Source organism: Gobio gobio (assembly GCF_949357685.1).
Source record: "Gobio gobio genome assembly, chromosome: 20".
NCBI lineage: Eukaryota > Metazoa > Chordata > Actinopteri > Cypriniformes > Gobionidae > Gobio > Gobio gobio.
The window spans coordinates 33,179,453-33,201,414 of NC_137113.1; the positions used below are offsets into that span (position 1 = coordinate 33,179,453).

The 21,962-nt window shown below is 40.1% G+C and overlaps 1 protein-coding gene across 3 annotated transcripts in view; it reads right to left on the minus strand.

Annotated features, from left to right (window-relative positions):
* The window catches only part of oplah (5-oxoprolinase, ATP-hydrolysing), a 71,988-nt gene that overhangs the window by 31,002 nt on the left and 19,024 nt on the right, over positions 1-21,962 (minus strand). For all 3 annotated transcript variants that reach the window (XM_079846251.1, XM_079846253.1, XM_079846252.1), the window contains 6 exons: positions 18,250-18,445; positions 12,517-12,682; positions 12,033-12,171; positions 9,600-9,667; positions 3,493-3,779; positions 68-180 (listed from right to left, as the gene is read on the minus strand). In XM_079846251.1, coding sequence (XP_079702377.1) covers positions 68-180; positions 3,493-3,779; positions 9,600-9,667; positions 12,033-12,171; positions 12,517-12,682; positions 18,250-18,445 — 969 coding nt within the window. The remainder of the gene's footprint in view (positions 1-67; positions 181-3,492; positions 3,780-9,599; positions 9,668-12,032; positions 12,172-12,516; positions 12,683-18,249; positions 18,446-21,962) is intronic.

Below are 21,962 nucleotides of genomic sequence, written 5' to 3' on the forward strand. Positions count from 1 at the left end.
AAGTATGGTGACAAAAGCTAAACACACTAAAAGACACAGATGGACACATATAAACATACAGACATACTTGTGTATGTAGACAGTCTTCATGCCTAAGGCTCTTGCGATGGCACAAGCATGTTGACCACCAGCTCCTCCAAAACATGCCAGCACATGCTCAGATGTATCATGCCCTTTAGCCTGTTGAGAGAGAGCTGATATTTAAAACAAAAATGTAGATATCCGTCCTGTAATTGGTTAGATGGTGGGCATTACATTCCAGAATTATCAGTGGAAAAGTTTTTTCATTCTGATTAAAGATTACAAAGACAAACAATTCCTTTCATTAGGATAACTCAAGGAACAAGTACACGGTCAATTCTGATATGATGTTAAACTACTTTACAGTGGTACATTCTTTGTTTAAAAGGTTACACGACAGATAATTTAGATGTACAGAGGTGTTGCTGTAGCTCAAAAAGTAGCATAATGGTTTTTGGTTCGATTCTCAGGGAACTGATGTCATGAAGTGTCAGCAAATGCAGAAATTTAACCAGAGTATGAAATTAAGGCCATGTACACACTGCAGCTAAATTCAGGTGTCAATTCACCTTTTAGTGCTTAACCCTCTCGAGTCGGCGGTCACACCGGCCCGATCAGCTCTCTTTTTTTCTTATCAGTGCCAAAGAGACTCAAATAACTCTAAATAACTAATTTTATCATTCAGGCAAGTGTTATACATCATTATAATCTGTTAAGTTTCAATTTTTTTTGTGTACAGTCACAATAAAAACAAAATGTTTTGCTTTTTGCAAAATATAGAAAACAATCATGATACGCGATCTGCAGCCTCTCTCTCAAAGACATTAATTCAGATAGTCTTCAGAAAAGGACCTCTAGCTTAGTGAATACTTGTCTCACAAACATGAGACATATGTCTAAAGAAACGCTAACGCTTTCGTGAGCCAGTTCATTATGCGCTAATGCGACCACGCCCACACAGAGCGCGCTCTTTCAGATTCAAATACTGACGATCCAGAGTCGACGCCTACACATCAACTCAAATAAACACATCAAGTACTGCTATAGCCTACTTCAGCTACATCGTTTTGACACGCGTTGAGAAGAAAAGCTCATGAAGAAACCTCATGAAAAAAGCTGTTCATTTCTTAAAGCAAGGGCTGATTGTAAGGTAGGCTTTATTCTGTTAAGTTTATTCTGCTAGCATCTGTGAATATTAAACGCACAAAGACCGTTTAAATATGAATCCTGCTGCATGTCTTACATGCAAGTCTGTTTAGACAAGATTTATTTGGCTTGTTTTGGACAGAATGTGTTTATTGTAAAAGAGCCTAATGTCACAGCAATAAAGCTTTTATTCACAAATGTCTGCTCAGATGCTATAAATATAGTACCAGTCAAACGTATTTTTCTTCATATTGATGTTTAAATATTATAGCCTAATGTTATTTTTTTAATTTAATATCAAAGTTTGTTTATTCAAGTTAATATCGAGTTTTGTTTTGTAGAAAGTAATTTTGTTTTGTTTTGTAGAAAGTGAATTGCTTTCGTTTTCGTTTCGTATAAATTGTATTTAATTTTTTAGCATTTGTCAAAAACAAAACAAAAAAATGGTACAAAAAATGCTCTTAGTAATTTTTGTCTTGTTTCTAGTCTAAATATTTAAACATTCTTAAAATCAAGATGCATTTACTAGATAAGTACAATTTTCAACTAAATAAGAAGAGCATTTCTTGCAGTGTACAGTCAAATCTTTTGATCATTTAAAATATAATAGGCCTTTGTTGACTACATTCTAAATAAATGATTCTGGAGTTTTGTTAAGTAGAAAGTGATTTTTTGTTTGTTTGTAGAAAGTGAATTGCTTTCTTTACAGTGAATTTGCTTTTGTATAAATTGTATCTTAATTTTAATTATTTATTATAAAATGTTTTAGCATGACACTTCTTTCAAAAACAAAACAAAAAAATGGTACAAAAAAATGTAGAAAAAATGCTCTTAGTAATTTTTGTCTTGTTTCTAGTCTAAATATTTAAACATTCTTAAATCAAGATAAATTTACTAGATAAGTACAATATAATGTCCTTTGTCCTGCTGCTCTCAGTCACATAAGTACCTGAAGCTCATTCATTACGCAGCTCATTATGCAGGCTATTATGTTCTTTTGTTATCTCAGCTGTTATCTCATTCATTAGATATCACGCCTCCTCGCATACTGGCTTTGTGAAGAAAAACTGTCTTACAAATTTTAAATCAGTGTATTGTTTTATGTAAATGAGTAGGCTCAATGATTGTCACATCAGTTTGAAGCAAAAACTCAATGCAAATACACTCATTATTCAAAAGTCTTGTGAACACATCTATTGTGTGTTTTGAGGCCTTCATTTTAAAACATATTTTTTTGTTTTTAATGTTTGTTTTATGCATAAACATTTTTCTCTCAAAAATACAAGCATGTACATACATGTTGCTCAGATATTATGGTAGCCCAGTTTGTGCTGAATACAGTGAAATTACACTTTTGCCATTAATATGTTTATAAGCAACTGAAAAAAAATACAAATGTCAAAGCATGTCAACTTCTAAAAGGCCCCAAAACAGCGCATTTTGCGTCCGGCAGATGACCATATGCAAGTCGACACCCTTGAAAATATAGTCCTTATGTGGCCTTAACACCCAGCCAAATGTGGAATTTGTCAACTCACTAGCCAATTTGACAGGTAATGATTCTGAAATGAAATTCTGTTACTAGGATGTAAATATCAGCAGATCTGTTATGTGTACTGTAGTGCACAATTCTGTTCACAGAAACAGGAACTATTCATGCATTGTATGAAAGCTGCCTGTGTTTGCTTTGTCCTTGATCTCAGGGTAATCTTGTTATCAAACTACCTAGATAAGTTCAGTGGCTACCTAACCAAGTTTTATTTCTGCAAACTCTAGTTTTTCAGTCTCAAGAAGGTTGAATATTTTTATTTGTGTTCAATGTTACGGTAACTTATGGTAATTTATTTCTACTTTTGTCACAACAACCAGTCTGGAAAATCCTGCTACACTGCAAAAAATACTTTTCTCACTTAGTATTTTTGTCTTGTTTTCAGTCCAAATATCTAAAATCTTACATTAAGAAGCATTTACTAGACAAGCAAAAGTTTTTGTCTTGTTTTGGGGGGAAATAACTGCAAAATAATCTGCCAATGGGGTAAGCAAAATAATCTTGTTTTCTGTTTGAATTAAGATTATTTTGCTTACCCCATTGGCAGATTATTTTGCTTATTTTAATCAAAAACCCCAAAACAAGGCAATAATTTATATTTGGTTAGTAAATACTTCTTGTTTTGAGAATTTTTAGATGTTTGGACCAGAAACAAGACAAAAATACTAAGTAAGAAAAGCATTTTTTGCAGTGTAAAGGATAAAAAAACACCTATTCTCTTATCTAAAATATGAAAACAACAGTAACAACGAAAGTAACAGAAAAATGTGCTGTACCTGTGTAAGTGCTCTAATTGGCCGGCACATGGCCTCATTAGCCACACTGATGAAGCCCATAGCAACATCCTCTACACTCATTTCTGAGTGGTGTCTTCCAGAAGCACTACTAGATGATTGGTTAGTTGAAAGGAAGTGATTAATTTCTTGTCGAAGTTTGCGAAAATGCTTCATGGTGTCCTCAGTTGAGAGAGGCTCATTTTCTCCAGGGCCAAAGATTTTTGGGAAGAAGGAAGGCAGCAGGCGGCCAAGGGCTAGATTTGCATCAGTGACAGTCAGAGGACCACCTGAACCAAAAGAGAAACAGAATAAACATGTGTTATGAGACAACATGAGGATAAGTAATTGATAAAATGTTTTTCATTCTAAGGTTAACTAACCCATTTAATGTCCCAGTACTCGAATACTTTCTAACAATATAGACAATATTTTGTCTTATATGTACTGAAGTATGTGAACTGGGACCAGAGGTGGACAAAGTACACAATTCGATTACTCGAGTGAAAGTAAAAGTACTGCTGGTCAAATATTACACCGTTACAAGTGAAAGTTGTAAAAACTATTTTTACTTAAGTAAAAGTACAGAAGTACTTGTTTATAAAAGTACTTAAAGGGTTAGTTCACCCAAAAATGAAAATTCTGTCATTAAATACTTACCCTCATGTCGTTCGACACCCGTCAGACCTCCGTTCGTCTTCGGAACACAAATGAAGATATTTTAGTCGAAATCTGATGGCTCTGAAAGGCCTCCATTGGCACAATGCACTTTACACTCTCAAGACCCTTAAAAGGTACTAAAGACGTTGTTACAAAGTCCATCTCACTACAGTGGTTCTACAATAACTTTATGAATCGGCGAGAATAGTTTTTGTGCGCAAAAAAACCCTAAATAACGACTTACATAGTGATGACGATTTCAAAACACGGCCTCATGAAGCTTCGAAGCGTTATGAATCAGTGAGTCGAATAAGCAGTTTGGATCGCCAAATTTCAGCAGTTTGGCGGTTTGACACGCGATCCGAATCATGATTCGACTCACTGATTAATAACGCTTCAAAGCTTCATGAGGCCGTGTTTTGAAATCGTCATCACTATGTAAGTCGTTATTTAGGGTTTTTTTGCGCACAAAAACTATTCTCGCCGATTCATAAAGTTATTGTAGAACCACTGTAGTGAGATGGACTTTGTAACGACGTCTTTAGTACCTTTTAAGGGTCTTGAGAGTGAACCGTGCATTGTGCCAATGGAGGCCTTTATCAACTTATCTTCATTTGTGTTCCGAAGACGAACGGAGGTCTTACGGGTGTCGAACGACATGAGGGTAAGTAATTAATGACAGAATTTTCATTTTTGGGTGAACTAACCCTTTAAGTATCAAAAGTAAATTTCCTTTTTTATGTCAATGCATTATTTTATTATTGTTGCATTGTTGTATGAATGCACGCTATAGCTATCATAGTGGTTTAAGCCAGTCAGTGATGCTCCATCCAACATGCTACCATATGACCACCTTGAACTAACTTAAATACTTGTATAAAAATTACAAAGCTTTTTACAAAGCTGCTGTCACTTTAAGGCAGAATGCACAAATCCTATACACTGATACACATATGTTCCCCAACTATTTACGTTCACTTAAGACATAATCAACTTTGTTTACGTGAATACTTTCCAAAATGAAAATTTACATTTTGTGCGTATTTGTCTTTTTAAGTGCGTAAACCCCCCCGCAAAAGAAGGCTCTATTCAGTACTCGTGCTCTGGCATCTGAGAGGCACAAAAACCAGAATGAACTGAGCTCTTTCATCATGCTTTTTCAGATTCATCCATATGTCTAAGCTTCTCTTTTCATTTTATGAGTCATTCATCAAGTGCATGCCAACGAAACTAATCTTTAATCTTTTCAGAAAACTGAAACTTACTTTCTAATATGGCCATGAGTGCGCACACTATGCCGAGGAACCGTCTTCTTCCATTTAGCTGTAAACTATCAGTGTTCCAAAAATTTTGGGAAATTATGACCCTTCAAAAATGATTACTTATAGGCTGTCAGCAAAAAAAAAAAAAAAACACTTTTAAAGAAGAAAAAAAAATCATCCACTGACTTGCAAAGCTGCTACAGAACGAGGACCTTGATAGAAATGTAGTGGAGTAAAAAGTACGATATTTGTCTTTCAAATGTAGTGAAGTTAAAGTAAAAGTTTCCCTAAAAAATAATACTTCAGTAAAGTACAGTACTCAAGTCAACACAGACATGTAAAGGACAGATGGGCAAGAGCAAGTGAGAGGGGTGGATTCTGAAATCCACTGCCGCCTTAATCATTTTTATTGAAAATGATTGAATATTAAAAAAAGCCATCAGATGCAACCAGTGGGTGATAACTCCATTCCATTAAGGGGTCGGAGGACTCCACTCCTTTAAGGGGTTGGAGGGACACTGGAAGCCATCACAGACAGAAGGTGTCAGAATAGCTCCTACTCCTACCTATTGAAGGGTGTGAGGTCACTAGTAAGCTGGGTCCTTGAATGCAGGCAGGAAGTTACTACTAGTGTGTCTCACAAAACAAAGCTCTCTGACTCTCTTCCCTTCAGACAGGGGTGCCCCAAATTACCACTCATCAAAAACCACATTCCTTGTATGGCTTGTTTTTGATTGCCCTGAGGAAAAGAGCTATGGTGGGAATGGGCTTTCAAGAGCTGGCTGAAACCATGAGGTGATTGTCATTAACTGGAGACCAGAACAAAATGCATTAATTTATATGTGAAATATGATGTTGGTTGCCTTAGGGGAAATAACTGTGTAGAAGTTTCAGATTCAGCATTACGGTGAATCCCTGAAGCAGTGTGATATTGAACTAATATGTATCCATCATAGTTTTTAATCCTGCAGGTCATTAGAGATGGCATAGGATAATTCCAAGACATGGTGGTGGCTAAAGATGAGGACTGCTTTTGCAGTTTAAAGAGAAGGTCTGGATAACAAATGTATTTAAACTAAATATAACCCTAAAAATGTCGTAATGGTTCTAATTTGAAAGTAAAACATTTAAATTTTTTACCTTTGTGAACGATTAAGGGTTCTATATTGTAATGAATTTAATATTACATTTTGTCTAAGTTACAGTCTTAGGAGGCTGTTGCAAAGATTATTTGGGCAGTAGGAGAGAGAGACTGCTTGAGTGGAGGCAAATATGGTACTCTGTCTGCTATCGCTCTGCTAAAGCTTTAACAAAACCAAGCATTGATATCAGAACCAAAACAACCCAGCTGACTTTTCTAAAAACAATTTAATAAGGAAACATGTTTTGAAACTGGTTAAGAGTAAAAAAAGAGTAAAACCTACATAAAATGTAAAGTTTAAATCATTTTAGAGTTAACACTTTATGCAAACCTTGAAAATGAGCAGTTCATTTTCACCAATCCACTTAAAAAGTGCAGCTTTAAGTGGATTGGTCATCCAGCTCTGTCTTGATTTGAATTACTCTCTGGATTAGTATGATTAAGTATATTTATATAAATTGGAATTGTAAAATTGAAGATTGTCGTCCATCATGGGTTAAAAACCCTTGTCTAAACTCAACTGAGGGTCAACATTTAAATACCATCCAAATGATAAACGTAAATGTTTTAGACTTGACGGCAGAGAAAAGTGACAAATTGGATAAAGTCACTATCCAAATTTTCCAGAGACCTCCTCACATTTATAAAAGGCCAGTGGCCGAACAAAGGAATATAACTTCTAAAAAGAAAAAGCATTATCTGTATTTTTTTTTTTTAACCATTAAATGGATGCAGGACATTAGATGTCGAGATAACTACTATTTATGTAATTGGGGTAGAAGGAGCAAGTGGCTATAAGGTTTTCTGTGCGACTGGGATTGAGATATACGAATAATATAATATTTTGGTTTCTGCAAAGCAGTAGAGATAAGTGGGACTTAGACAATAATGATCATATATTGTTGCATCTGCAGACTAACTATTTGATAGAGAAATACTGTGACAATTAGTTAAAATGAAAAGAAATATAGCCACAAAAATGTATGTTATGAAAATAAAATGTCTGACAGAATTTATTAACGATTTATGAACACGAAAAATAAAAATAAATGTATAAGATGTTATACAATTGAGATGGTACGATATGTGTCTGTAAACTGAAGGATGTTTTATGTAGATACTTAAAGGGATTAGATAAATAAGTAAGACAGAATAATCTTTCATTGGGTTCGTTAGGGTTACACCCTAACCCATTTTTGAATGATACATCTTGGTATTTATGATTACAGGCAATGTCTGTATTTGGCATCTGAGAGGTGACAGTGGTATGGCCTAGGAATGTGTGATGTGTCAACACTTGACAGAAGAACATGCTGTTGTGTGTTGGGATTTTGAAGGTATCACACACCCCTAACATGTCAGGAATGCAATAACAGTGTTTGATCATTTATCACAGCTTTCAGAGAATAGATATGTACTTGTTTTGTAATCAATCAAGTCATTGATAAAACCAAATTAGCCAAGAACATGCTGTCGTGTGTTTAGATTTTGGAGGTATCACACACCCCTAACATGTCAGGAATGCAGTAAGTGTTTGCTCATTTAGCACGGCTTCCAAAGGATAAATATGTACTTTTTTGTAATCAATCAAGCTTATAAAACCACTGCTGCTTCAAAAAAATATATATATCCTAATTACATTTATAATCAAAGCTTTAATCAATATTTATCCACCTACATCTTAAGATGATTTCTTCTAGTTGGATTGTTCTCTATGGTTTGGTTTAATTCATTTTTACTGAATTATATGCTTTTATTTATATTAATTTTATATTATATTTTATTAATTTTATATTATTTATTTTTACTGAAACACTAGAGAATAAGATGAATATTGCCTGTTCTTCTCTTTGAGGATGTATGTTATCTGTATCTGTATGTTTTGGAGAACTACGCTGTTTTCAAGTTGACGCTTAACCAACTCCAACCTTGAGGAAGATGTGTATCTGTGTATGTGCGCTAGTATTCTGTGTTACATTCTGTTCTGTTGCCCAGCAGCCATATCACCCTGTAGCCCAAGACTGGTTTCCCTCTAAAGCTAAGCAAGGCTGAGCCTGGTCAGTACCTGGATGGGAGACCTCCTGGGAAAAAACTAGGTAGCTGCTGGAAGAGGTATTAGTGAGGCCAGCAGGGGGTGCTCACCCTGTGGTCTGTGTGGGTCCTAACACCCCAGTATAGTGATGGGGACACAAGAAGTTAAACCGAGGTCCTGACAAAGAGTAGGGGTGTAACCCCGGCATCCTGTCAAATTTGCCCATTGGCCTCTGTCCATCATGGATTCCTATTCATTCCCATATACCGATTGCATCCGCATATACTCCTCTCCACCAATAAGCTGGTGTGTGGTGGGCGTTCTGGCGCAATATGGCTGCCGTCGCATTATCCAGGCGGATGCTGCACATTGGCGGTGGTTGAGGAGATTCCCCTCTTCTATAAGTAAAAAACACTTTGAGTACCCAGAAAAGCGCTATATAAATGTAACAAATTATTATTATTATTATTATTATTACAGATCAGTATTGGAGGTGTACAACGGGCATCCTAGGGAGATTGGCAGTATGTTGCTCTGGACAAGATGGCGCCTGCTCCAGTCCTGGAAGTTCACTACGTGCCTAATTCCGGGGTGAAAGCGTCAAGTGATCTATGGAGATGTGCATCTGATTAACTGACCATGTTTTGGAACTAACTATTTGCTCTTAGCCAATCAGAAATCATTCAACCTGCAGAAATGACATAGCTAGTCCTTTGAAAGAGTATAATTGTGTTGAGAAATTGTATGTATACAGAGAGAGTGCGCCCTACAAACTCCTTGTGAGACTTGAAGCTGGCTTCTGCTGATGAAACTGCAAACTATTCTTCATTAAAAAAAATATTTAATTAATGGCACTACTGACTCTTGGCCTTCATTCTTCACAACTGGTCTTATGTCCTTAACTGTTGTTCCCCATCACAAGTATTAGGCAATGTAGGGCTAAAGTGCTAAATGTACAAGCAAGAATAAGATGGAAAGACAGCGAGTCTGATAAGAACCTAACATCCACTCTTACCCTTTCTATAGCAGGCCGGTCCGGGATGAGCACCAGCAGATTCTGGCCCCACAACAAACATCCCTGACCTGAAATACAAACAGACAATAGAAGGAATATTCAACCTTCCAAACATACACGAGGTTAAGGTTACTCTCACTCTTTCATGTAAAAAAGAAAGGACACGCTATTGAATTTGATGGTTTTACATATCAGGACCAGTGTTGGGGGTAACGCATTACTCAAGTAACTTGAGTTACGTAATCAGATTACTTTTTCAAGTAACTAGTAAAGTAACGCATTACATTTAAAATTCACAACAAAATATCAGTTACTTTTTCAAAAAAGAAACGCAACTTATTTGTTCACATTTATTTGACTGACAGCTCTCTTGTCCCCATGTTGAGAAAAATCGAGAGTACATGCAGAGTTGGTGTGTGTAAACATAAGAGTTGTTGTAGTTCTAGACTAAATGTGAGCATTTGTTCATCTCACTTGCACAATAAAGATTCAGTACTTCTCAAAATGAATAAAATCAGTTAAATGCAAAATCAGAATACTATGCAAACCTCCAATAAATAAATGTTAAATAAAACAAATATTTTATTAATTTACCTTTATTGACCAATGTCTTGCTGCTAACTTTCGATGATTTAGTTAAACCATGAGCAAAAATTACTAGATTTTTTGTTTTTATTGGTAAAACTTTTTTCGCCTGTGTCCTATTCTTCCATTATCCAGAATGGCAGAACAGCTGAAAGATTTGTTTGAGCTGCGCCCTCTACATTACATGTGTGAATTTGCATTTTTACCTCAGCCTGAGGCTTATTATTTTAATTTTGGTATAAAGGGGTCTTTACATTTGCACAAAAATAGAAAGTTTTTGCTAAAAAACAAACAAAACAAGCCCAACCCAGGTGAGAAAAAGTAACGTAACACATTACTATAACTCAATTAGTTACTTTTTAAGGGAGTAACGCAATATTGTAATGCATTACTTTTCAAAGTAACTTTCCCCAACACTGATCAGGACATAAAAAAATCATCTGGTCCTTATCAGGTCTTAAAATGAGGTAAATGCAACCTCAGATGAACAACAACACATGACATATTACACAGTGTCATTATTTATTTAACGAAAATTAGGTCAAAAAGCCCTTACTGCTTCTTGCAGACCCGTCTCACGCAGTTCAAACGCTTATGCTACATCCGACCTCATTGTCCACCAGATCAGCCGGAAACTAGATATTTTAGTTTATAACATGTTAATTTCTGGATATTTTTCTTACAAAAACCCATCGATTTACTTCAGCAGGCCTTTATTAACCTCGTGGAGTTGTATGGATTACTTTTATAATGGATGAATGCCCCTTTTTGGGCTCAAATTTTGGGGTGCCATTCACTTCTATTATAATGTTTGGATTAGCCAGGACAGTTTTTAATATAACTCTGATTGTATTCGTCTGAAAGAAGAACGTTACATACACCTAGGATGGCTTAAGCATTTGCCTATTTAAACCTATTTAAATTTAAAAATTTAAAAGACCATTTAAATTTTTTTCTTTCTTTTTCAAAAAATTATTAGCTGATAATCCGATTTTTTTCTGTTTGGCCAATAACTGTCATGAGGAAACACTATTATTTTGACAGTGGTGATTTACTTTTTAAGTGCAAATACTTTTTTCAAATGGATTAATTTTCAAATTATTTATTTCTAATTATTTTAATACATTTTATGTAAAATAAATACAAATTTCACTACATCAGTTGTTTTGTGTTTATCTTATTTACTAATCAAATAAATGTGATGTCGGCTTTATTTATTGCCAACAGCCAGGCTGCCACCATACTCTCCAAGATATCATCATCAGTCAACCATTCATTTTCACTCCCGATTTGAATTTGCACATGGAAAGGTAAAGAAGTCAGGAGAGTAACAAACCGGGCAGGGGGAGGGCAAGATGCAGGACAGGGAGCAAATAGTGACAGAACAGAAAAGATGCCATGCGCTTGAACACAGAAAACCAGACGCCAAACATAAAAATTAAACCATGACCGAAGTGATAGGCTCCTGTCAAGGATGTTTGCAGTGAACATAATAATTATTTACAAAGAAACATTCCACAACTGAGAGTGCACACTAGCTTCGGCTAACTGCACAGTCAGTGTTTGCATGAATGCATTTGTGTCGACATTGATTAATCTGTCATCTTAACCAATTAAATTATTAACAAAAAAAACCTGGTCATTGATTCAGCATGAACGACCCCATGTCAAATGCCACTGGTTCTTACTTATCTGTCTTATAAAAATAAAATAAAAATCACAATGAGACCAACTGAATCATTGGGCAAAAAATGATTTAAAAAAAACAACATTATATTAGAATGTTAATACAGAATCAACAAATCAATCATTACATTGTGATTTATATTCATATTGTATGTTTGTTACCGGAAGAACAGTCGAGAGCCTCCACCTGCTGCTACAGTGTTGATGTCAAGCTGTGGCGCCTGCAGGGTGATGCCAGAGATAGTTGCTTCAAACACATGTTCATACTGTCCAGCATATCTGCTCACATCTGTAGATGTGCCTGTAAAAACAAATCCATCACCAGTAATGTCAAATTGCTCAAATGTTTCCCTTTCTGAAATCGGTTTAACACCTTTTTCACTGCATGCTAAGCATAAACAAATACATACATGTTATCCTTCTGTTTGGTTTAGTTTTAGTGTTTTGGTTCAGTTCTCTCTGTTTGCCTGTGTTTCTGCTCATTAGTTTCCCTGACTGTTAATTCATCTGACCCATGTTTCAGTTTTACTCATAAGCACAAGATCAATGTCAATGGCTTTGTTACCTAGTGACTATTAGAGATCATGCAGGCGTAAATGGAACTATTCTTTTATACCTTCAGCATATACACCCATTCATCTCTCACCTCCCATGTCGAAACCAATGACGGGCTTCTTTTCTGTAAACCCATAACATGTGACTGCATAGCCCACAACTCCTCCAGCAGGACCAGAGAGAACTGCCCGAGAGCCACAGAACTGCTCCATTGGTGTCAGTCCACCATCTGACTGCATGAATAACACATCCACACCCTGAAAGAGAGAGAGCTGGGGTATTAAATTAAACGTGCAGAAAGCGATTTCTGAGAAAAGGTGTGTTGAAGAGAGTGCAGGTGGGGAGGAGCTGCAAACGGAGACATGAAGTCGGACAATTTCTGCTTCCCTTAGAGACGCTTGCGCTGTGTTTGCATAATTTATCACAGCTAAAGTGAAATAAATGAAATATATGTCAAATACACAGATGTTTCAGAGACATTTTCATTCAATACTTTATGTACTGCTTAAAGGGATAGTTCACCCAAAAATTATCCCATAATTGACTCACCCTCAAGCCATCCTAGGTGTCTATGACATTCTTCTTTCAGAAGAATACAATCGGAGTTATATTAAAACATGTCCTGGCTAATCCAAGCATTATAATAGCAATAATAGTTGCCATGTTTTTGAAAAAGAGAAAGGGTCAGAGGAATATCACTGGAAAAAGAAGGGTTATGATCAAAAAAGAAGGGTTAGGTAGTTCCCTTTCGAAAGGGAACTCTCGCTGCGTCTAGCTGACGCTATGGGGAACGCCCTCGGCGTGACTGGTGTCTGAAGCTACTATCGAATCACGGCAAAGTCTTTGACCGACGTCAGCCCATGACGTCATCATCGTGCGACCCGGAAGTATAAAAGGGCGCCGTGCCAACACATACACATCTTTCTCGTCTTCAGGGACTGTCTGTTTGAACTGCTATACGAGTTAAGGTAAAACAAATTCAATTACTAATACACACGAGTGTGTATTTACTGCCTGGGATCAAGAGCATGCACAGTCAAGTTCATTTGAAGTTGTTTGTGTGTGAGTGTGAGCGGTTTTCAATCTGAGATCGCTCCACTCTAGTCTGGCTTTTTTCCTGAGGGAAGAGAGTTTGGCATCTGGGACTGGATGATGCTGTCCCGCTCACGCTGAGGCTGAGCGTTGGCATACATCATGGGTTCTCAGATGCAGCTCGCCGATCGTCGCGACGATCTGGCGGTTAACGAGACTAAACAGCAAGTGCTCTTAGGGATGGCTGGTGAGAGTGGTATGAATCCTCTCAGCCACCCTGACCGTGTATGCTGAGCTGATGAATGTTATGGAACGTACTGCAGGCAGGCTGCGGCTGCCATGTTGGCGCGTTAGAGGAGAGATCGCTCGTGGTAGATTGCACGATCGTTTTCTCCTTGGCCATAAACCATCAGCTCAGATGAGCCTTCCATTCCTTCTTGATCTTCTTACAGAGATCGAGAGGGCATGGAAGAATCCATATTCGACCCAATATTCATCAGCATCAGCGTTTAACTTCGCTGATGTCGAGGGGATAGGGGAATATGGATATGTGTTGAGGCTACCGACTGGCGAGGAAAGTTTGCGGACTTTTCTCGCGTTTCGTGGGCATCAACACTGAGAGCTCAAACTGTGCTTTAATGGCAGGGGCATACACGGCAGCGGGTCAGGCTGGTGCTGCTTTTCACACCATGGCGGTGTTTCAGGCGTACCAGGCGGACCTGCTGGAGGATCTCGACCAGGGGGCCGGGCTGTCCCCTGAGGCGGTTGCTGAGCTGCGCCGCACCACAGATCTTGCTCTCCGGGCCACCAAGCAGACTGCTGCTGCCATCGGCCGCTCTATGGCGGCTATGGTGGTCACGGAGAGGCATCTGTGGCTGAGCCTGGCTGATATCGGGGAGAAAGAGAAAGGCTTTCTCCTCGATTCGCCGGTTTCGCCGACTGAACTTTTCGGCACCTCCGTTGAGGCGGGGGTTGGAAAGTTCAGGGAGGCGAAGGCGCGCTCAGCGGCATTTAAGACATGCATACCGCTGAGATCCGCGCCCCCACCCAGGCAGGCGGGACCTGGTCCTTCACGGTCTGAGGACCGTAGGCAGGACCAGAGGGCTAGCGTCTCCTCTCGTGCCCCCCCCTCCGTGGAGGAGCAGGGCACAGAGGAGACGGGATTCCCGGGGGGGAAAAGGATCTGAGGGAGGTGATCCAGGACCAACGCTCTCGGCGTTGGTGATGGATCACTTCCCTTGAGGGCGGTTACATCCTAGCCCTCTCCTTTTTCCTTTTTAATGTCTTTTAATGATTTTTTACCCAGGCGCTTCTTACATCAGGCCTGAGGCCTGAGGCGGGCCCATGATGAGTAGAACTATGTTCTGACGGCCCGTCCGGACCTGCTCAGTGAGAACGCCCCTTTCAGGCATTCAAGGGCGGTAGAACATGGTGGTGAGAACCGCACAATGAGTCTTCGCTCAGCATGCCGCAGGTGAGAGTGGTCATTTTTGTGTATTACACTAAAAATATGTATTTCTTACAGACCCCAGGTTTCCTGTATAGAGTTGGGTATTCATCAATGACTGAACGCTGAGGTGTCAGTTGGGATGTGGATGAAGGAGGCGCGTTGCTGAGGCACCGCCACCGTTGGTAATATGTACCACTTAGATCGGAGGCTCTAGTAAGGCAGGTGCCAATGCTGAGGCATCAAGGTACTGCTAGCCTAGCTGGCTATCAGGTTAAAAAGGGGCAAATACGCTCTCCTGAAGGTCGGCTGTCAATTGTAGGCCTCAGTAGGCCTCTTGAACAAGGCGCGTTTTCAGTTGGAAGGCCTCAACCAGGCCTCACTGGAGGTATGTACCGATGTGCGCATCGGGACAGCTAGCCTGGCGGCTATCAGGTTGTAGGCCTCATCAGGCCTCCCTGAAGGCCCGTTGTTAGTTGTAAGGCCTTATTAGGCCTCCCTGAGGGTGAGCTCTCAGGTTGTGATCACTACTAGAGGCAGGTTGTAGGCCTCATCAGGCCTGCTGTTAAATTCTAAGGTAGTAGGCCCCATCAGGCCTCCCTAAGGTGTTCCTGGGATCCAGTCATCTAAAACAGTTAAGCACGAATTGCAAACAGGTAGCAGGCCTCTCCAGGCCTCCCTAAAGGCTGATTATCTGGTAATAGGCCTCAATAGGCCTCCCTTGAGAGCGAGTTCCTTAATCAGGATGCTCGGATAGCCTGCGTAGCTTGACTGTCGACTAGTAGGCCTCAATAGGCCTCCCTGAGGGTGAGCTCCCAGGTTGTGGTCACTCGAACGAGGTAGTAGGCCCCATCAGGCCTCCCTAAGGCGTTCCTGGGATCCAGTCATTTGATACAGTTAGCACGAATTGCAAACAGGTAGCAGGCCTCTCCAGGCCTCCCTAAAGGCTGGTTATCAGGTGGTAGGCCTCAATAGGCCTCCCTTGAGGGCGAGTTCCTTAATCAGGATGCTCGGATAGCCTGCGTAGCTTGACTGTCGACTAGTAGGCCTCAATAGGCCTCCCTGAGGGTGAGCTCCCAGATTGTGGTCACTCGAACGAGGTAGTAGGCCCCATCAGGCCTCCCTAAGGCGTTCCTGGGATCCAGTCATTTGATACAGTTAGCACGAATTGCAAACAGGTAGCAGGCCTCTCCAGGCCTCCCTAAAGGCTGGTTATCAGGTAGTAGGCCTCAATAGGCCTCCCTTGAGGGCGAGTTCCTTAATCAGGATGCTCGACTAGCCTGCGTAGCTTGACTGTCAAGTAGTAGGCCTCCATTAGGCCTCCTTGAGAAAATAAGAGTAACCTCAGCAAGGGACTATGCTTCGCTAAAGGCAGGTAGTAGGCCTCACTAGGCCTCCCTGGAAGTGAGCTTGAACGCTCTGAAAATTGGCGGTATTGCTGTCAGGTAGTAGGCCTCACTAGGCCTCCCTGAGGATGGAGTCCCGAGCCAGGATGCTCGGGTTGCCAGCATGGCTTGCTGTTAGGTAGTAGGCCTCTATAGGCCTCCCTGGAAAACCCGCTATCAAGTAGTAGGCCCACAGGGCCTCCTTGAAGGTGAAGTTCCTGAGCTAGGCACTTCTTGATTACCAGTTCTCTGTGGAGAACTTGTGGTAGTTGGGCCTACAGCTGGAGGTTACCCGCCAGGCAGGTTCAGCTGCTCCCCTCAATGAGGGTCGTCTATGAGCGCTCAGCCGCCTGAGCCTGGTCAGATGGTCGTAGGCCTCTCATGAGGCCTCCCTGTTAGATCAGTCCTTAGGCCCTTTCGGCCTCCCTACTGCTTTGAAACACAAGCACCTGGTAGATCCTTGATTTGAGCAGGCAGACTCCCCTCGCTAGCAAGGGTTCTAAAGCGCTACGCTGAGTATTGCTCTCTTGGATAACCCGTCACTGAGTTCCGGGCTAAGTAGGACTGCCAGTGTTTCAGTCCCTTAGTTTGGATGCCCCCTGGGCACCATCCAGAGGCTCTGTTTTGAACAGACAGGGTTGGCTAAACCGAAATGTCCATAACACTTAGGGCACCAGGTCAGGCCTCCCTGGTGGCACTCGGGAGAACTGGTTTCCCGAGTAGTGACTGGCTGGGGTTCCTTCGGGTCCCCTAGCCACATTCCCTTAAAGGGACCCCTTCTTTGGAAGTAGTGGTCCCGGGCCTTCGAGCTGTCTAGATGGAACCCCGCGCAGTGCGCTAGGGTTCTGTTTAGTTGCATAGCTTGGGCTATGACTGTAGGGAGTGCTGTCACTGTCAGCCCAGTGTGACCTGAGGGGGAGTCGCTCAGGTTTTTCAGTGGAATTACTTGTGTTGACAGTTGTCACTGCCAAGAGGCAGACACTCCCCTCAGCATGGCGGCGTTGGTGTATCGTTCCCCATAGCGTCAGCTAGACGCAGCGAGAGTTCCCTTTCGAAAGGGAACGTCTAAGGTTACGTATGTAACCTCTGTTCCCTGAGAACAGGGAACGAGCGCTGCGTCGCGTTGCCATGCTTCAGGGCCTTTCTGCCATACAGTCCCTTCAGACGAGAAGATGTGTATGTGTTGGCACGGCGCCCTTTTATACTTCCGGGTCGCACGATGATGACGTCATGGGCTGACGTCGGTCAAAGACTTTGCCGTGATTCGATAGTAGCTTCAGACACCAGTCACGTCGAGGGCGTTCCCCATAGCGTCAGCTAGACGAAGCGCTCGTTCCCTGTTCTCAGGGAACAGAGGTTACATACGTAACCTTAGACGATCTTTAAGACCCGCATTAAAATTAGAAAAACTTTCCAGCGCTTGAGAGACCCGAGTAACATTCGCACATGAGATAGAAGCATGTTTATACAGGAAAGTAAGATACTTTGCTGTTTTTTTTTGTTTTTTTTTTAATGTTTGAACATTATTGTATTTTATTGTATTTTTATTTTTTTTCTTCTCTCATGTTCGAAATAAAGATTTCAAATCAAATCAAAAGTAAGAAGGCGTGAAAACGGACGTAGTGCTTGTGTTGTTTCTGCTGCATATGTGAGTAACATCAGTTTTGCTATGTTTCACAGAACCAAGATACGCTGAACGCTGTTGTTGTAATGTTAGCTATAGACACAGACAGTTTTGAGTGTCATTGTTTGTCTGGAGCCGGTGTGCAGCTTGCTTGTATATAATCTTGTGCACTGTATGTTTATTTTTTTGTTCTTCCTTGTCATTCTTTCGTCATCCACTCTTGCATAGCGTTTTGGGACAGAGCAATGAAGGGAGTGGTTGTTTGGGTTGCTTTCAAATATCAACAGTGTTCAACAATGTTTCTCAGAAATTTCTTACTACACCACACACACATACCTTCAATTCTCCTTTAAAGCCTGCAGTAAATTCTGTGAGATAAAGGTGTATTTTTGGTGTGAGGTATGCGTCAGTACAAACAGTGTACCCACGAGGCACTGCTCGCACCATAGGCATCACCTCACTGGAAAGAGACACCTGAGTGAAACCAAGACGCTTCGCCAAAGACCCCACAGCCTTCTCATGAGCTGCCCATCTGAAACACACAATCAGGAATGATAAATATGATTTCAATTAATATAATCAGATGTCTCGGTGTGTTTTAATTTTTTCGGTGTTTGATATAATGGCACACAGGAAATGTCATCTCCACGCCAACTACTGTACCAACTGGTCTTCCACAGGGCTCAGTGTGCAGACCACTTTCACTTTATACCAAGTCATTAGTACTTCAGTCCTTCTTACACAGATTATAATCAAACAACTCTCTCTTGTCCACCTTTTGACACTCAGGTATCCTCTGACATGGCATTGTGAGTTCCTGCAACTTGCAGTGTTTATGTTTCTCTGTGTTTAGTAGTTCTTGCAGACAAGTCAGCATATTAGTTGGACTAGCAGACCAACACGCCCCCTGTTTGCAGTATATATATATATACATATACAATCATATATATATTTTTTTTTTAATGTTTTACCACTTCCACTGTCTCACTCCACAAAATCTAAGTTGGTGTAATAGAATGTTTTATTTCATCACATAATGAGGGGTGAGACAGTGGAAGAGGTAAAACAATTTAAATATTTAAGTGTGATTACTTACAATAAATTGACTTTTCAAAAAAAGGTTGTAGGGACAGTAAAATATAATCTTAAAGGGATAGTTCACCCAAAAATGAAAATTAGCCCATGATTTACTCACCCTCAAGTCATCCTAGGTGTATATGACATTCTTCTTTCAGACGAATATAATCAGTTATATTAAAAAAGTCCAGGCTAATCCAAGCATTATAATAGTAATAATAGTTGCTATGTTTTTGTAGCCTGACGCGGTCATACTCAATTCTAGTCAGAATATGAGTCTGATTCTGCTCCGTTGGGCTGTGGTTATGGGGCGTGTTTCAACCGAACCAGGAAAGACCTCAATTGGATAGACCTACAACCAATCAGAGCAACGGAGCGACGCATAACGTTAGTTGTCAAATGTCAACAGAACTCAACTGCACTGTGTTGCCATGTCCGCGGGTTGAAGCGACCCCAAATATGTGATATACAGACCCAGGAATGCGATTTTTAGCTGCCAGCCCTGCCAAAATAACACATATTTTATCCCCCAAATGCCTTTTTTTCCCGGAGAACCCCCCCGGAAAGCTATTGGGCTTATTTTGGGGCTAGTTTTGAGGAACGTTAGCAATTGGGCGGGTTTTGTTGTAAAACTTGGCAACCCTGTCTGCACGCACGCTGGAATAAGTAGCCTAACGTTAGAAGAAAAAGATGAGTGTAAACAATCTTTGCCGTTGTTGTAAAAAAAGAATTTAAGGATACACAGAGTACTAACCAACACAATCATCATTTCTGAGAGAAATAGTAAAGGTGAAAGCATATACGAACAAGTCCTCCGTTTAGGATTAGAACAAACTCAACCCAAGCGCCTTTGATGACGTGGATGATTACGTTACTGTTTATCATCTGTCCATCATCGTCTAAAGCCCGCCCTGACAATTTCATTGGTCCGAACAGTTTCTGTTCGGGCATAATTACTTCTCTACCGATCAAGTCCAGACCGAACTGCCCGAGTAAAAATGTTGTGGGCGGGGCTAAGTTCGTCCATCGAATAACGTGCTCCACGCGGCTCCGGGGTGTTAATAAAGGCCTTCTGAAGCGAATCGATGCGTTTTGTGTAACAAAAATATGCATATTTAAAACTTTATCAAGTAAAGTGCCAGCCGATCGCCTTCCGTGGAAAAGTGTTGAAAGTTGAAAGTGAAACTCAAGATGCGTACGTGACGTTGTTAGTCTTTCGATCGGCAGAGGACCTTTCAACACTTTTTCCATAAATTGAACAAGGAAGGTGGTCGGCTGAAACTTTACTTTATAAAGCTTTAAATATGGATATTTTTCTTACACAAACGCATAAATTTCACTTCAGAAGGCCTTTATTAACACCCCGGAGCCGTGTGGAGCACGTTATTTGACGGACAGATGCAGTTTTTATGGACTTCAAAAACAGAACAACTATTACTGCCATAATAATGCTTGGATTAGCCTGGACTTTTGTAATATAACTTGATTTTATTCGTCTGAAAGAAGAACATCATAAACACCTAGGATGAATTGAGGGTGAGTAAATCATGGGTTAATTTTCGTTTTTGGGTGAACTAACCCTTTAAGCAATTTAAATGTATTAGAAATCAAATAAGCAATGAAGCGGCAAAGTTATATATGCACTTCATACTGTCACATTTTCCTATAAAGTGGTGCAGGTATGACATCACTTTGTAGGCCATTTTGAATGGGATTTTGGTTAAATGGCTGAAATAAGGTCTGTGGTTAACACAAGCTCAAAACAATTTCACGTTTTATTCTATGACATAAAATACATCAGTATTACCCCACTCGTGATTTTTTGAAGCGGTTACATCTTGAAAAAGGCAGTTGCTAACAAGTGGCTAAATGAGACTACATGGCTGTTGGGGAGATTAAACATCACGCCAAACAGGTAAACTCAAAAACTAGTGCTTTTACAGCCTTGTTATGCTTATATTTGTGCTCTTATAAACTATTCTAACTCAAAGTTCTGAGAAAATGTTTTTAGTTAAAAACTGAAAGAGTTGTTGGAAGCTTAGTGATTGTGCCAGCGGTTCCCGTGTTGTGATTCGACAGCAGTTTAGCGCACGTTGCCCGGAAAGGTCACGCCTCTTACCATAACGGGGAGATGCATGCACTCAAAGTACAGCGTTCCTGAAGGCCAAACAAAGATGATTTGACTCTGGGATGAAAATAACAGCGTCTCGACGACATAGCGACAAACACACTAAAAAACGCAACACTTCCTCTTCTCCACGTGGGAGAGCAACAAGACCACGCCCCCTTTTTTGCGTGTTCTTGTGGGCGGAGGTTAGTCAACAAACTGTTCTAATGACGTCATTAAAGCAGGATGTACAGGGATGTAGTCCAAACCGGCCTTTCGCTGTAGGTTTTGAAAGGGAACTTCTGTTAAATAAAATATCTCGCTTGGTATTGAACTTTGAGCTTTATAATTTTACAGGTATTATTTATGCTCTAACAGCAACATTACAAACTAACTAAAGTTTGAAAAATGGGATCACGAAGAACAGGACCTTTAACTGCCGGTTGGCCTACAAAGTGACTTCATATCTGCACCACTATTATTTTACAACAGGCAAGCTGTACTTTTATATACTATTAAAATGTCTTATAATGTCTTGCATAGTCTCTATAAACAAACACTTATAGGCCTGGTTTCACAAACAGGACTTAGGCTAAACTAGGATTAGGCATTAGTTCAATTAGTACATTTAAGTAACTTTTATAAATGTGCCCTAAAAAAAAACATTACTGGTGTGTATCTTAAGACAAAACACAGGCACTGACATATTTTAAGATACATCAGTGCAAGTTTCTTTCAGTTAACACAACTCAAAAATGCATTTTAGTCTAGGACTAGTTTAAGCCTTGTCTGTGAAACTGGGGATAGTGTTTGACAAGAACACTAAATTGTATCACCACTGTAAAATTATTTTTAAAAGTAATCT